The sequence below is a fragment of the Ahaetulla prasina genome, chromosome 11 (assembly GCF_028640845.1).
Source record: "Ahaetulla prasina isolate Xishuangbanna chromosome 11, ASM2864084v1, whole genome shotgun sequence".
Lineage (NCBI taxonomy): Eukaryota > Metazoa > Chordata > Lepidosauria > Squamata > Colubridae > Ahaetulla > Ahaetulla prasina.
The window spans coordinates 30,481,876-30,496,385 of record NC_080549.1 but is presented as its reverse complement, the minus strand read 5'-3'; the positions used below and the strand labels follow the sequence as shown (position 1 = coordinate 30,496,385).

The 14,510-nt window shown below is 45.4% G+C and overlaps 1 protein-coding gene across 1 annotated transcript in view; it reads left to right on the top strand.

Moving 5' to 3' along the window:
• LOC131204983 (uncharacterized) overlaps window positions 1–1,994 on the top strand; it is a 51,432-nt gene extending 49,438 nt beyond the window's left edge. The window contains exon 7 of the mRNA XM_058196725.1: window positions 1,806–1,994. Within this exon, the coding sequence (XP_058052708.1) occupies window positions 1,806–1,994 (189 nt within the window). The remainder of the gene's footprint in view (window positions 1–1,805) is intronic.
• Window positions 1,995–14,510: the final 12,516 nt, after the last annotated feature.

Below are 14,510 nucleotides of genomic sequence, written 5' to 3'. Positions count from 1 at the left end.
CAAACCGGTTCAGAATTCACTACTGGTGGAATGGATCCACAGGGGATCTTTGGGAAAGGGAAGGTGGGGGCAGTTGGAGGCTGAGGAGATCAGGCAGATCCCAGGATCACAGCAGAGAAATGGAGGCTGAATTAATTCTGGGGAGAGTTGAGGAAAGGTTGAGAGCCTCTCTTGGTGGCCAGAGAAAAGCTTTGGGCTCTTGGGGGAAGGAGACGCCTGGATCTCTCCGGAGGGAAAAGTCAGCTCAGAAGTCAAAGAAAAAGGAAGAGAAAATTCCCCCAAAGAGACTCAAGGAACATCCTGTGATTTCAGGTCTCCTAAACTGGAGCCAGACCAACAATTGGCTCTAAATACACAGAATATTCTTTTAAAGCAAAAGAAATAAAAACCATTGGGACTAAGAAAAACAGAGGCAATATTCTTGGCTTCTCCTTTGAAATATTTTCACTGCAGTAAAAATAATACTTTTGATGGAGGATTTCACAGGAAGAAATTACATTAATCTGAATGAAATTCAGGATCATTATTTTAATTTCTATTAAAGTCAACATTTTAATATAATATAACAACAGAGTTGGAAGGGACCTTGGAGGCCTTCTGGTCCAACCCCTGCCCAGGCAGGAAACCCTACACCATCTCAGACAGATGGTTATCCAACATTTTCTTAAAAATTTCCAGTGTTGGAGCATTCACAACTTCTGCAGGCAAGTCGTTCCAGTGATTAATTGTTCTAACTGTCAGGAAATTTCTCCTTAGTTCTAAGTTGCTTCTTTCTTTGATCAGTTTCACCCATTGCTTCTTGTTCTACCTCAGGTGCTTTGGAGAATAGCTTGACTCCCTCTTCTTTGTGGCAACCCCTGAGATATTGGAAACCGCTTCTCGGACTTCATCCTCTTGCCTTTTATTGCCGATTGTGCCCAGCTGCTGCCAGACCTAGCATGTTGCTTCTAGAATTCGCCAGGTGCTTCTGGACCTCACCCTCTTTTCCCGGGCCTCATCTGCTGTACCTGGACTTCATCTTCTGCTTCTGGACCTCGCTCGCTGCTCATGGACCACATCTAATTGTCTGCCATCAGCAACTGGGCCAAGCTGCTTCCAGACCTTGCCTGCTGCTTTTGGACCTCACCAGTGGCTCTCAGACCTCATCCACTGCTCTCGGACATCGCTCTTTCCTGCCATTGCCTATTGGGCCCAGCTGTTATCAGACTTCTCCTGGACTTCATCCTCTTGCCTTTCATTGCCGATTGTGCCTAGCTGCTGCCAGACTTTGCATGCTGCTTCTAGAACTCATCTGGTGCTTCTGGACCTCACCCTCTTTTCCCGGGCCTCATCTGCTGCATTTGGACCTCGCCTTCTGCTTGTGGACCTCGCTCGCTGCTCATCTAATTGTCTGCCATCAGCAACTGGGCCAAGCTGCTTCCAGACATCGCGTGCTGCTTCTGGACCTCACTAGTTGCTCCCGGGCCTCACCCACTGCTCTCGGACCTCACTCTTTCCTGCCAACGCCGATTGGGCCAAAATGCTATCGGACTCCGCCTGCTGCTTCTGGATCGCGCCTGCTGCTCATGGACCTCATCCACTTGCCTGCCATCAGCAATTGGGCCAAGCTTCTTCAGGACTTCTCCTGTTGTTCCCAGACCTCAATCACTTCTCTCGGACCTCATCCACTTGCCTATCATTGCTGATTGTGCCCAGCTACTGCCAGACCTTGAATGCTGCTTCGAGAACTCGCCTGGTGCTTCTGCACCTCACCCTCTTTTCCCAGGCCTCACCTGCTGCATTTGGACCTCACCTGCTGTTTCCAGATCTCACCTGCTGCTCTTGGACGTCACCCATTTGCCTGCTGTCGCCGATTGGGTCCAGCTGCTTCTAGACCTCAGTCGCTGCTTCTGGACATCACCTGCTTCCCTGCTGTTTCCGATTGGACTAAGATGTTACCAAACTTCACTGCTGCTCCTGGGCCTCACTCTCTGATCCAAGTCATCAACTGCTGATCTTGGACCTCACCAGTATGCTTCCCATCACTTATTGGGCCCAGTTACTTCCAGACTTTGCTTCCTGCTGTCACCCATCATGTCCAGGTGAGCAGCGATGGCAAGCAAGTGAGGGGGGTCACACAGTCCCTGTACTCCCAGCTACTTCACTGATAGACGACAGGAGGCAAGTGGTTGAGGTCTGGGAGCAGTGCATGAATTCTGGGAGCAGGAGTTAAGGTCTGTTCCCAGATCTCATGTGCTTGCCTGCCTTAGCCAATCGGGCCCAGCTTCTTCAAGACCTCAGCTGCTGCTCCTGGGCCTCACCCACTGCTCCCAGACCTCATGTGTTTGCCTGCCTTAACCAACTGGGCCCAGCTGCTACAAGACTTCAGCTGCTGCTCCTAGACCTCACCTTCTGCTCCCACATCTCACATGCTTGCCTGCCTTACCCAATTGGGCCCAGCTGCTTCCGGAGCAGCAGAGGAGGCCCAGGAGCAGCAACTGAGGTCCAGGAGGAGCAGCTGAGGTCTGGAAGCAGCTGGGCTTGATTGGCTAAGGCAGACAAGCACATGAAGTCTGGAAGCAGAGGTTGAGGTCTGGGAGCAGTGCATGAATTCTGGGAGCAGCAGTTAAGGTCTGTTCCCAGACCTCAAATGCTTGCCTGCCTTATCCAATAGGGCCCCGCTGCTTCCAGACCTCAGCTGCTCTGGGAGCAGTGGGTGAGGTCCAGGAGCAGCAGCTGAGGTCTGGAAGCAGCTGGGCCCAATTGGCTAAGGTAGGCAAGCACATGAGGTCTGGGAACAGACCTTAACTGCTGCTCCCAGAATTCATGGACTGCTCCCAGACCACAACCTCTGCTTCCAGACCTCATGTGCTTGCCTGCCTTATCCAATAGAGCCTAGCTGTTTCCAGACCTCAGCTGCTGCTCCTGGACCTCACCCACTGCTCCCAGACCTCAGGTGCTTTCCTGCCTTATCCAATAGAGCCCAGGTGCTTCCAGACCTCAGTTGCTGTTCCTGGGCCAAAGCCACTGGTCCCAGACCTCATGTGTTTGCCTGCCTTAACCAACTGGGCCCAGCTGCTACAAGACTTCAGCTTTTTAAAAGACAATACGCAGGAAAGATATTTAATTGAATGGAAAAAATGGATTGATTATCTACAAAACAGATATCAGATTAAGAAATATCAGATTGCCTTTGAATAATTAGAAAGTTTTTTTTTTTATTCAAAAAGTTTTACAAAAAATTTTTTCCCCTTTCCCCCCCTCCTCCCCCCTCCCTTCACAACCCCCCTCCCCCCCCCGACTTCCCGGAACGAGCACAAGGTATAGTTAAAAATAAAACAAACATATGCTAAAAATTTTTCGTCCCAACTTAATTATACCCCTACAATCATCAATTCCTAACTTCCCCCGACAGCAATCAAAAATAATACATCATAATCATTCAAAAACAGTCTGATCACTCTTAGTCTGATATCTACGTTGAATATAGTCAATCCATATTTTCCATTCCTTTAAGTATCTTTCTTGCGTATTGTCTTTCAAAAAGGCTGATATCTTCGCCATCTCAGCCAAATTGGCAACTTTCAATATCCATTCTTCTATTGTTGGTACTTCTTTTTTCTTCCAATATTGTCCTATTAGTAATCTTGCTGCAGTTATTAGATTTAAAATCAATTTAGTCTCAATTACTGTACAATCCGTAATAATTCCCAACAAGAAAAATTGCGGCAGGAACTTTATCTTCTTTTCAAAACATTTTGTAAAATCCACCAAATTTTATCCAAAAGGCCTTTATGTCCTTACTAGTCCACCAAATGTGAATATATGTAGCGTCATCACAATTACATCTCCAACATTTTGCTTGCATATCTGGATACATACACCATAATTTTTTAGGATCTAGATGCCATCTATAAAACATTTTATAAAATTTTCCCTCAGATTCTGCTCATGTGAATTTAACATTTCTAACCCAAATTTTTCCCACGTTTCCAATAATATTGGCTCCTGAAAATTTTGTGCCCACTTTATCATACAGTCCTTACCAAGTCCCTTTCAGAATCTATTTCAAGTAACACATTATACAATCTCTTTATATGCTCCTGAGACTGATTTCTAATTTGCTTTACCAAATTTCCTGCTCTGCTCTATACCAATTTTCTGATCTCCCTTCCATCTAGCACGTAGTTGCTCATATTGAAACCAAGTATAATTTTTCCCTTCCTCTCTTAATACTTGCAGAGATTTTAACTGCAAATTACCTCTTTCAGTATACAAAAGATCTTTATATGTAATCATTTCCTGATTCTGTTCTATGTTTATATTTTCTATTGTATGTCTAGGACTTGCCCATATAGGAACCTTATAATTTAGTTTATAAGAGTATTTTTTCCAAACACGCAGAAGGGCATTTCTTAGCACATGATTTTTAAAGGCCTTATCCACTTTTTTGTCATAAATTAAATATGCATGCCATCCATATAGCAAATCATAACCTTCTATATTCAAAATTCTGTCCTCTGTTAAATTAAACCAATCACTTATTGCAGAGAGAGCAGCTGCTTCATAATATAATTTAAAATTAGGCATTTTTAAACCTCCCCTTTCCCGAGAATCTTGAATTATTTTCATTTTAACCCTAGCTTTTTTACCTTCCCATATGAATTTGTTAATTCCCTTCTGCCATTCCTCAAGATTCTTATCTTTCTTAATTATTGGTATCATCTGAAAGAGGAATAAAAATCTAGGTAAAACATTCATTTTAATAGCAGCAATTCTCCCCAGCAAAGATAATTGCAATTTTTTCCAAACAATCAACTCCTTCTGAACTTTTTGCCATAAAACCTCATAGTTATTCTTATACAATTTCGCATTTGACTACGTAATATAAACCCCTAAGTACTTAACCTTCTTTACAATTTCAAATCCTGTTACTTCCTCTAGTTTTTCTTTCTGTTGTCTGGCCATATTTTTTATTATCACTTTTGTCTTTTCCTTAAAGTGTATGCTAACCACCTACCAGGTCTATTTGCGTTACAAAAAGTATTATGTTTGGCATATTGTATATTTGTTGCCACCTGATCAGCCATTATCATATTAAATTGATTCTGTAGTAACTTTATTGCATCTTTAAGTTTTTGATCATGTGGATTATGTATTAATAATTGTTGTTTCTTATAAATTTCCTCTTCTAAATACCTACGCTGTCTTTGTTGCTTATTTCTCTGTCTATTATTAAGATATATTAATACCCCTCTCATAAAAGCTTTACTGGAGTCCCAAACCATTTCTATCGATGTTTCATTATTCAAATTATAATCAAAAAATTCTTTCATCTGCTTTTTACATTGATTTACATTATCCTGATATCTAAACAAATTTTCATTTAATCTCCAAGTTCTTCTACCCTCTTTTCCATATTGCAATTCCATCCAAACAGGACTATGATCAGACAAACATCTTGGAAATATCTTAGTTTTCTTGACCCTAAAAAGCAAATCATTAGAAATTAAAATAAAATCAATACGTGAGAAGGATTGATGCCTATCAGAGAAAAAAGTATAGTCTCTTTCCTCCAAATTCCGCAGTCTCCATACATCTCTTAACTCAAAATCTTCTATCATATCAAAAAAGGATTTAGGCAGCTTTGCATGTGCAGGTATCTTCTTGGAAGAAATTCTCTTGTCCTTTCGTGTATCTATTACTCCATTCCAATCTCCCAATATAATGCACGATTTATAATCCCATAGAATCAACTTATCATATAACATTCTATAAAATTTTTCTTGTTGCTGATTGGGTGCATATATACCAAGCAAGAGAGTCCTTTTTGTTTCTATTGTAAGTTCAATAGCAATATATCTTCCGTGAATATCTGCCTCTATTAACTTGGCTGGTATATCTTTTCTCAAATAAACCACTATGCCATGTTTTTTCTCCAAAGCTGAAGCAACAAAATGTTTACCTAACTTTGAGTTTATTAGGTACTTTTGATCTGATAATTTAATATGCAAATAACATCATTTTTAAATTGTTTCAAATAATGAAATATTTTTCTTCTCTTCTGAGCTGAATTCAAACCATTGACATTCCAAGTCAGGATTTTATTTGCCATTACTGGGCTGCTGAAGCTTTTGAGCAATCAACTGAAGATCATCCTCCCGTATCTTCGGCCGTGCTCCTCCCACCGCTTCTGTAGCAGAATCCTGAACTTTACTTTGAGTTTGTTGCTCCTTTTCTTTACGCTTAAGGGCTCCCCTCGTCAGTCTTTGTTCTTGTGGTTGTTCCTCTGATGGTAACATCACTGGAATCACCTCAGCTTCCCCACCCATTTGAGTCTCTTGAATTCTTTTTTCTATTATTTCTATTTCAAGTTTCAGCACTGTAGAAAGAAAATCTTTGGCCTTAAGCACTGTGTCAATACGATATCTCCTTCCTTGATAATACACTGTCAAACCAACTGGAACCTCCCATCTAAATTGAATCTGGTATTTCTTAAGTTCTTGTGTGAAAAATGTAAAGTCCTTTCTATCCCTTAACATCTTGGGAGGAATTTCTTTCAAAACCTTCAGCTCCTGTTCTCCTATTTTCAAGTTTTTCTGAAAAGCAACTTGCAAAATTTGATTCCTCACTGTTCTTTTCAAAAAATAAACCACAATGTCTCTAGGAAATTTCTTTTGCCTAGCAATCCAAGAATTAACTCTATAAATTTTGTCAATTTGATAAGCAACCTCTTGTGGATCAAGTTCAATAAATTCAGCCAGAGCTTCTGATAAATTTTTTTTTTAATCTTCCCCTTTCTCCTCATTCAAACCCCTAATTCTCAGAGCTCCTTCCATCATTCTATACTGCATCACCACCACTTGATCTTCATTTTTGTCCAATTTGATTTGCATTCCCCCCATTCTATTTTCTATTTGCTGATTTGACTGAACAATTTCTTGCACCTCCTCCTCCACCACCTCCAGTCTTTTTGCCAAACCTTGAAAAGCCATCAAGATATCTTCTCTTATTTTTTTATTATTCTCTTTTATTTCTTCTCTTATTTTCTCATTATTATCCATAATCTCCTTAAACCTTTCTTCAGACACTTTCCCTTGCTCTTTAATCAGGTCTTCTAAAACTGGTTCAGAACCCCTTCTTCCCCCAGTCTTAGGTGGTTTAGTAGCCATTTCAGTTTTTAAAATTCACAAAATATAAGTCTAGAAACTTCTCTTCCCTTTAAGTATAGGAGAGCTCAGTTCACTTCATTAAAATCCACATAACATTTCTTATCTTCTTAGTTGCACAGACTGTTTGAAATTCCATTCGTCACTTTCACTCCAGTTCAGGCGCCATCTTTAAGAGTCAATTAAAACAAAGGAAAAAAAGTTTCTCTTTTTTAAAAGGTAGAAGTCAGGAGATCAAAAATACTTGCAATCCAGTAATTGTCCGCTGGCACTCATTCCGTCTGCTTAAAGAAATCCATGAAGATAAGACAATTAGCAGAGATGGACACTTTCTTCTTTTCCTGCTTTTGCAGGCACGCACTGAAGTCGGAGTATGGCAGGAATATTTATGGGACCCGTCGACCCTTCGGGGCTCTGCTTAATTAAAACAAAGCCTCTGGGGAGGTCTACCAACACTTCCCTGCTGCTCTTATCTTTTCCCTTTCATCCAGGGAAAAAGATTAAAGCCGGCTTTTCCTGGCTTTACGATGTTCAGTGCGGAGCCCCTTTAATTAGGAGCTCAGCGAAGAGGTGGAGCCACCGGAAGTCCTAAATACCAATCTTTAGATTAGAAATACCTGCAAGCTGGAGATACAAACCAGGCAGGGAGCCAGAGCACCAGGGGTGGGTTCCAATTTTTTTTACTACCAGTTCTGTGGGTGTGGCTTGTTTGGTGGGCGTGGCTTGTCAGTCATGTGACTGTGTGGGCGTGGCTAGGTTGTCACGATCCTAGTTCCCCCTGCGAGGATTCCCCCATCCGGACCTTTTGCAATCCCCCAAAGGGTCAAAGGAAAGCAGATTCCATGCAGCTCTGAACCCTTCAGGCAAACCAAATACAAGTGGTCCTCGCTTAATGGCCGGTTGCTTAGCAAGTGTTCTAATTTACACGTCTAGTTTAATGAAAAGAAGGACGAGGGGAGACATGATAGCCGTCTTCCAATATCTCAGGGGCTGCCCCAAAGAAGAGGGAGTCAAGCTGTTCTCCAAAGCACCTGAGGGCAGGATAAGAAGAAATGGGGGGGAAATAAGGAAGAAGCATCTCAGAACGAAGGAGAAATTTCCTGACAGTGAGAACAATTAATCAGTGGAACAATTTGCCTGCAGAAGTTGTGAACGCTCCAAGACTGGAAGTTTTTAAGAAGAGGTTGGATAACCACTTGTCTGAAGTGGTGTCGGATTTTATGCTTTTAAAAAGTTAATAAAGTTTAGGGGGAAAAAACAAAGCTATAGTAGAAATAGATTTAGAATAGAATAGAATAACAGAGTTGGAAGGGACCTTGGAGGTCTTCTAGTCCAACCCCCTGCTTAGGCAGGAAATCCTACAAATTTCTCCTTAGTTCTAAGATGTTTCTTCATTACTTTCCACCCATTTCTTCTTATTCCCTCTCTCTCTTTCTCATCTCTTTGTCCCCCCTCTCTTTCTCTCTTATTCTCTCTTTCTTCATCTCTCTCTCTCTCTTTCTCATCTCTCTCTTTCTCCTCCTCTCTCTTTCTCCCCCTTTCTCTCTCATCTTCTTTCTCTCTTATTCTCTCTTTCTCCATCTCTCTCTCTCTTTCTCATCATTCTCTTTCTCTCCCTCTTTCTCTTGTGTGTGTGTTTGTGTGTGTGTGTGCACGTGCGAATGTGCAAACGTGATAGACGACAGAGCCATCTACTTCTCCAGCACAGGAAGGGATTTGAGACTGCGTTGTTTCCTTTCCTCACATTCCTTTTTCTCTCTTCCAGAGCTTTTTTCCGCTGGTTCTCGTGCTTCGGAGGCAGAAGGAAGAAGGCGAGGGGCCCAGGAGCTGATGCTCCAACCTGCCAAGTGGAGGAAGGCACCGAGGCTCCCGAGAGAAAGTCGGTCACTTTGATCGTGGACGTGGAGCTCCGGAAAAGAGAGCGATGTGGTGAGTTGACATTTTGGATTGGGCTGGAAGATTGAGAGGAAAAGGGAAGGATTTCCTTTAGGAGTGGACACCTAAATGCAAAGATATGCAGAACACACACCTGCATCTTTGCAGAGTCCAGGTTGCCCAGAGGGACGGGTCAAGGCCAGGCCGTTCCTGACCCACTAAGCCTCCCTCCTTCTGCAGCTTCTGGGTCTATGTTGGCCCCCACAATTGGCTCTTCTCCTTCCAATTGGCTCTTTGGGGAACCTTGAAGATGGTTCGATGGCACTTATTCACATCTTGGCGAGTGGGGAGGGAGAATATCAGAAGAGCAAGATTTGCCGAGGGCCTCGCTGTGAAGATGCCTCGTGGCCAGCTCTGTCAACCAGAAAAATCTTTCATCTGGGGCAGAGCTAAAACTTTGCTGAGCACCTGCCTCTCCTTCCCCAGGTGTCCCCAGAACAGAGACCACTGGGAAGAAGAAGATCCTCTTCACCAAGATGGACATCAAAAGTGAAGAGAACGTACCACCTCAGGCTGCCTGCCATAAACGGGACCGGCAGAGGAGCCTGAAATTGTAGGAAGAGGTCCAGGAGAGGATGGAGAAGACCGAGCAACCAGTAGGTTCCCCTTGGAATTAGGGGGCCCCATAGCTCAGCTTTTCTCCCAGGTTTGAACCCCAGTCTCAATGGGGGGCAAAATATTCCCCTGGATGGAGAGAGACTCTGAAGGGCTTCCACCTTCCTTCCTGAAAGGGAGAAGACGGGGGACCCTGGGGGAAGACAACCCACAGCCTCCCAGACTTAGACCCCGACTCTTTCCCCTTGCAGCAGGAACGCAGCATCGTCCAGGCCCTCTCTTCCATCGCCACTCTGTTTCGGCTGAAGCAGAGTGGGCAAATGGAGCCCGAGCCAGGAAACAAGGACCTCTACGGCCTTGCTGTCTTGGTAAGTCCGAGGGAGGCAGGTGGCAACTGGACTGGCAAGCAAAGCAGGAGGGAGAGACAGGAGCAGGAGAGGGAGGGGAGACAAGCGGCCCCTGGACTCTCCACCTGTGGCCTGTGCAAAGGGTCCTTATCCTGGGGCTAACTTCCCTTTTTACTGGCAGGGAAGCTGGAGTAGAAGGGAAGGTCAAAGGGGGCTGGGAAATAGAGGCAGGGGTGGGCCGGAGCAGCCTGGCTGACTTTCCCTTCTCTCCCCTCTTGTTTCTTGCCAGGCTCTGATGGAAGACAACAATCTGAGCAGCTTCACGGCAGGACTGGCTGCTTTCCTGGCCATTTATGACATCAGGTCAGCCTTTCCTTTCCTTTGCCTGCTGTTCTCTGGGGGAAGATGAACCCCAGGGCTGTTCCCTAAGATGGGCACTCAGGTCTCTTCTCCCCTTTCGTCTCACAGCAAGGTTCCACCGGCCATGGTTCCAGAAGTTGAGTCCCGGCTGCTGGAGATGTCTCGGGTCGTGTGGTTGTCCTGCATGAAGATCGGGCAGGAGACGGTGTCAGAGGTACCAACAACCCAGCAACATTTCCGGGACTTCCTTCCTGGTATGGGAATGGCTGGGAAGAAGCTCCACACGTCATCATCATCTCTCTTTTTCGTTTCAGGGGGAGAAGAAGTTGCTGGGGGAGGCCTTTGGCCTCATGCTTCGAGGGCTCCTTCAGCAGTGTGCAACAACACCGCACATCATTTTCATTCTGAAGGTAAGGGCACCGGAGTCCCAGGGAGCTTGAAGGAAAATCGGGCCAGTGGAAACATTCCCTGAGTCAGAACTCCAGTGAAATGTTCCCATCTATGGGAATAATCTAAGGGGGGGGGGTTGTTCTTGAGGACAGGCCTGAAGGCTCGTGGGAATTGGGCTTGTCCCAAGAGAGGTTTCCCTTCATGCAGGGAGCTCTCCACAAAGAGCTTTAACTGCAAGGCTCCATAGCCAGAACTGCAGAGGAGAGACCCAAAGGGTTTCTAGGGCCTTTTGCTTGAAAGGCCAACCCAAATCCAAAGAGCCTGGGATTTAAGAAGCTGGGAGTAACCGTAGAGGGAGAGGGCGACCTTAAAGGCCCAAATTCCACATGAGATTCCCGAGAATAGGACGTTCCAATCTAAAGGGGTTTTTTTGCTCCAATTCCACAGCACTTCGAGGAACATGGCTGGGAATGTTTCTCGTACGCCTGGGACCAGCTTCTCTTCTGTGCAGCCCATCAAAGCACCATCAACGTATGTAGCAAACTGAGAATCGGGCGGTGAACTTTGGGTCCCCACTGTTTTTGGGACCCCCTCCTCCTTCAACCTCTTGCTGCTCATACTTGTATGGAGGGGCCCCAGGGAAGACGGGAATGGCTCTGCAAGACACTTGGGCCACAGGACGATGGGCTTCTTTCTCTCTCTTGCAGCTCACCGAAGCCCAGCAAAACTTTCCACACTTTCCGGTGGGAATTGAGCTGCCCGAAGATCAAGACGGCTTCATCAATGAGGGTAACTTTCTTTTGAAACATTAAGGGGTGTGTGTGTGTGTTTCTGTGTGAAGCAGGGGTGAAATGCTCCAGGTTGGGACCAGATTGCCTGATCTGATAGTGATGGCAGTGGATGGTTCGGAGAACCAGTAGCAAAAACCCCTGCCCCCCCCCAACTCCAGCTGAGCCGAGCGATCATCAGAGGCTTTTTTAAAAACTTTTAAAAGCATTTTTCTTCTGCCGAAAAAAAGCTTTTAAAAGTAAAAAAAACACCTCTGATGATCGCGCCGCTCAGCTGGGTGCTAGCCAAAAATTGGGGGGGAGGGGAGAGTCTGTTTTTCCTCCCAGCAGGCTCCCTGAAGCCACCGTTGCTAAGTGAGTACTTGCAGCTCTTAAGTGAGTCACACAGTCGCTAAGTGAATCTGGATTCCCCGAATCTCAGTTGCAAAGCGAGGCAGCTGTTCAATGACCTTTCACCCACTTTACGACCGGTCTTGCCACCGTTGTTAAGTGAGTAGTTGCAGCTCTTAAGTGAGTCACATGGTGACCCTAGGACGCTGAGATCGTCATAAATGCGAGTCACTTGCAATGCATCGAAGTCTAAATTACGTGACCATTGGGATACTGCAATGGTCATGAGTGTGAAAAATGGTCAACAGTGGCATTGCAACTTTGAACAGTCACTATATGATACGGTCGTATGTTGAGGACTATCTGTACTGTTTTCCAATTTGACGGCAATTTCCACGATCCATGGCCAACCGTCACCGATGTCGTATGTCCGTACCTAAGATGGCGGGTGGTGGTGGGGAACAGCGCCCAACTGCAGGATGAGGTGGGGTGGAGAGAGAGCAGAATAGCAGTTTATTTGTTTATTTTCTTCAACTGAAAAGGGGATTCTTTATCTCCTCCTCAAAGTCCCCATTTCATCCCTAGATCTTGATATCAAGATATGCAGATTGAGGCTCCTATGGAAGACTTTGAGCTCCATGCAATGATGGAGCTGTTTGAAGACCCCAAAAGGAAATTCCTTTGTAGCATCTTTTTGTTAGCCTTGTGGTTATGGGATCCTGTTTTGCAATGTTCTTTGTTCCTTTCTTGGCCAAAAAAAGAGATCACAAAACTGATCTTTGGATAATCTGGATTTGGACTCATAACCACATTATTTGGTTTAGGACCAGGGGATTCACTGAACAACTAATATGAAAATGATCTTAAAATTGACCAAAATCCTGGACTCCACTATTATCAATTTGAGGATGTCCCTTTTGTGGTTTCCAGTAATGTATGAAGCCAAAGATTAAACTGCAACAGCTCTGGATCCTTTGGGTGTTCTGATTATTATTGATAGGCATGGGCTTCCCTTCCATTTGCCATCTTCCTTCCTTCCTTCCTTAGTCTCACCTCTTTTCCCCACGCAGGTGACATCACAGTAGAGGACCTATGACTTCCTCCTCCCACCACCGTTAGCCGAGGATGGATACACAAGGTTAGATTCTATCTCATTAGATTCTATTTCATTGATTAAAAATAATGTTTGTATTTGGTCTTTTCTAGTCTTCTGACGTTAAAATTCAGTAAATTGTGATATTTTTGCATTTAGTTCCATGGACCATCAGTCGTTTGAAGAACAGACGTCTCTGCCACCGATCTCCACCTTCGATGTTCGAAGATGACACCCAGGCTACGCACGTTGTGGAGCAGATGCAAACTGTGGTCAGTTTCACTATATTGCAGCAGGTTCTTGGTTAGGGTTAGGGTTGGACTAAGAGACACTTAAGTTGATGCCAATCTGGGTTTTTCCTCTTTCGAATATATTGTTGATGCTGCTTTTTTCCATGTGTTTTGTCTCTCTTAGACCTTGTAGCAGCTTCGGACAGCAAAGAATGTGATGCCTGGAATTCACCTACTTTCTTCCACAGGGGAGATCCAGAAGCAGCAGGCATGGTCCAGAAGAAGCAGATGACGTCAGAAAGCAGCTGATGAGGTCCGGGAGCAGCAGCTGAGGCTAAAGAGGCGAAACTGAGGTCGGGAAGCAGCTGGGCCCCATTGGCTAAGGCAGGCAAGCACGTGACGTCTGGGAGCAGTGGGTGATGTCTGGGAGTAGCATGTGAGGTCTGGAAGCAGCAGATGATGACTGGGAGCAGTTCGCTTTGGTTCTCACCTTCTGTTCCCTGAACTCACCTGGTGTTCCCGGATCTCACTGGCTTGCCTGATGTCACCGATCGGGCCCAGCTGCATCCACTCCTGGTTCCCTGCTGTTGCCAATTAGGCCAAGATTTTTTCAAACCTCGCCTACTGCAGGAGCACAACTGCAGCCTGGCCCACTTACCTGCAATCACCAAGTACCTGTGAGTACAGGTGTGACAATCAGACCTCACCTGCTACTTCCGGACCTTGCCTGCTGCTCCTGGACCTTACCCACTGCTTCCAGAGATCAACCGCTAGCCTGCCATCGCCAAATGGGACCAGCTGCTTCCACACCTTGCATGCTGCTTCTAGAACTCACCCGCTGCTCTTGGACCTCACCCACTTGCCTGCTGTCGCTGATCAGGTCCAGCTGCTTCTAGACCTCAGTCGCTGCTTCTGGACCTCACCTTCTGCTCCTGGACCTCATCCGCTGCTCCCAGACCTCACTTGCTTCCCTGCTGTTGCCGACTGGACCAAGATGTTACCAAACCTCTCTGCTGCTTCTGGACCTCGCCTGCTGCTCCTGGACTTCACCCACTGCATCCAGACCTCATTCACTTGCCTGCCATCGCCAAACTGGTCCAGCTGGTTCCAGTCCTGATCTGCAATTCTGGACCTTGCCTGCTGCTTCTGGACATCACCAGTGCCTCCCGGACCTCATCCACTGCTGTCGGACATCAGTCTTTCTGCCATGGTCTATTGGGCCCAGCTGCTATCGGACTTCGCCTGCAATTTCTTGATTTCGCCTGCTGCTCATGGACCTCATTCACTTGCCTGCCATCAGCAATTGTGCCAAGCTTCTCCAGGACTTCTGTTGT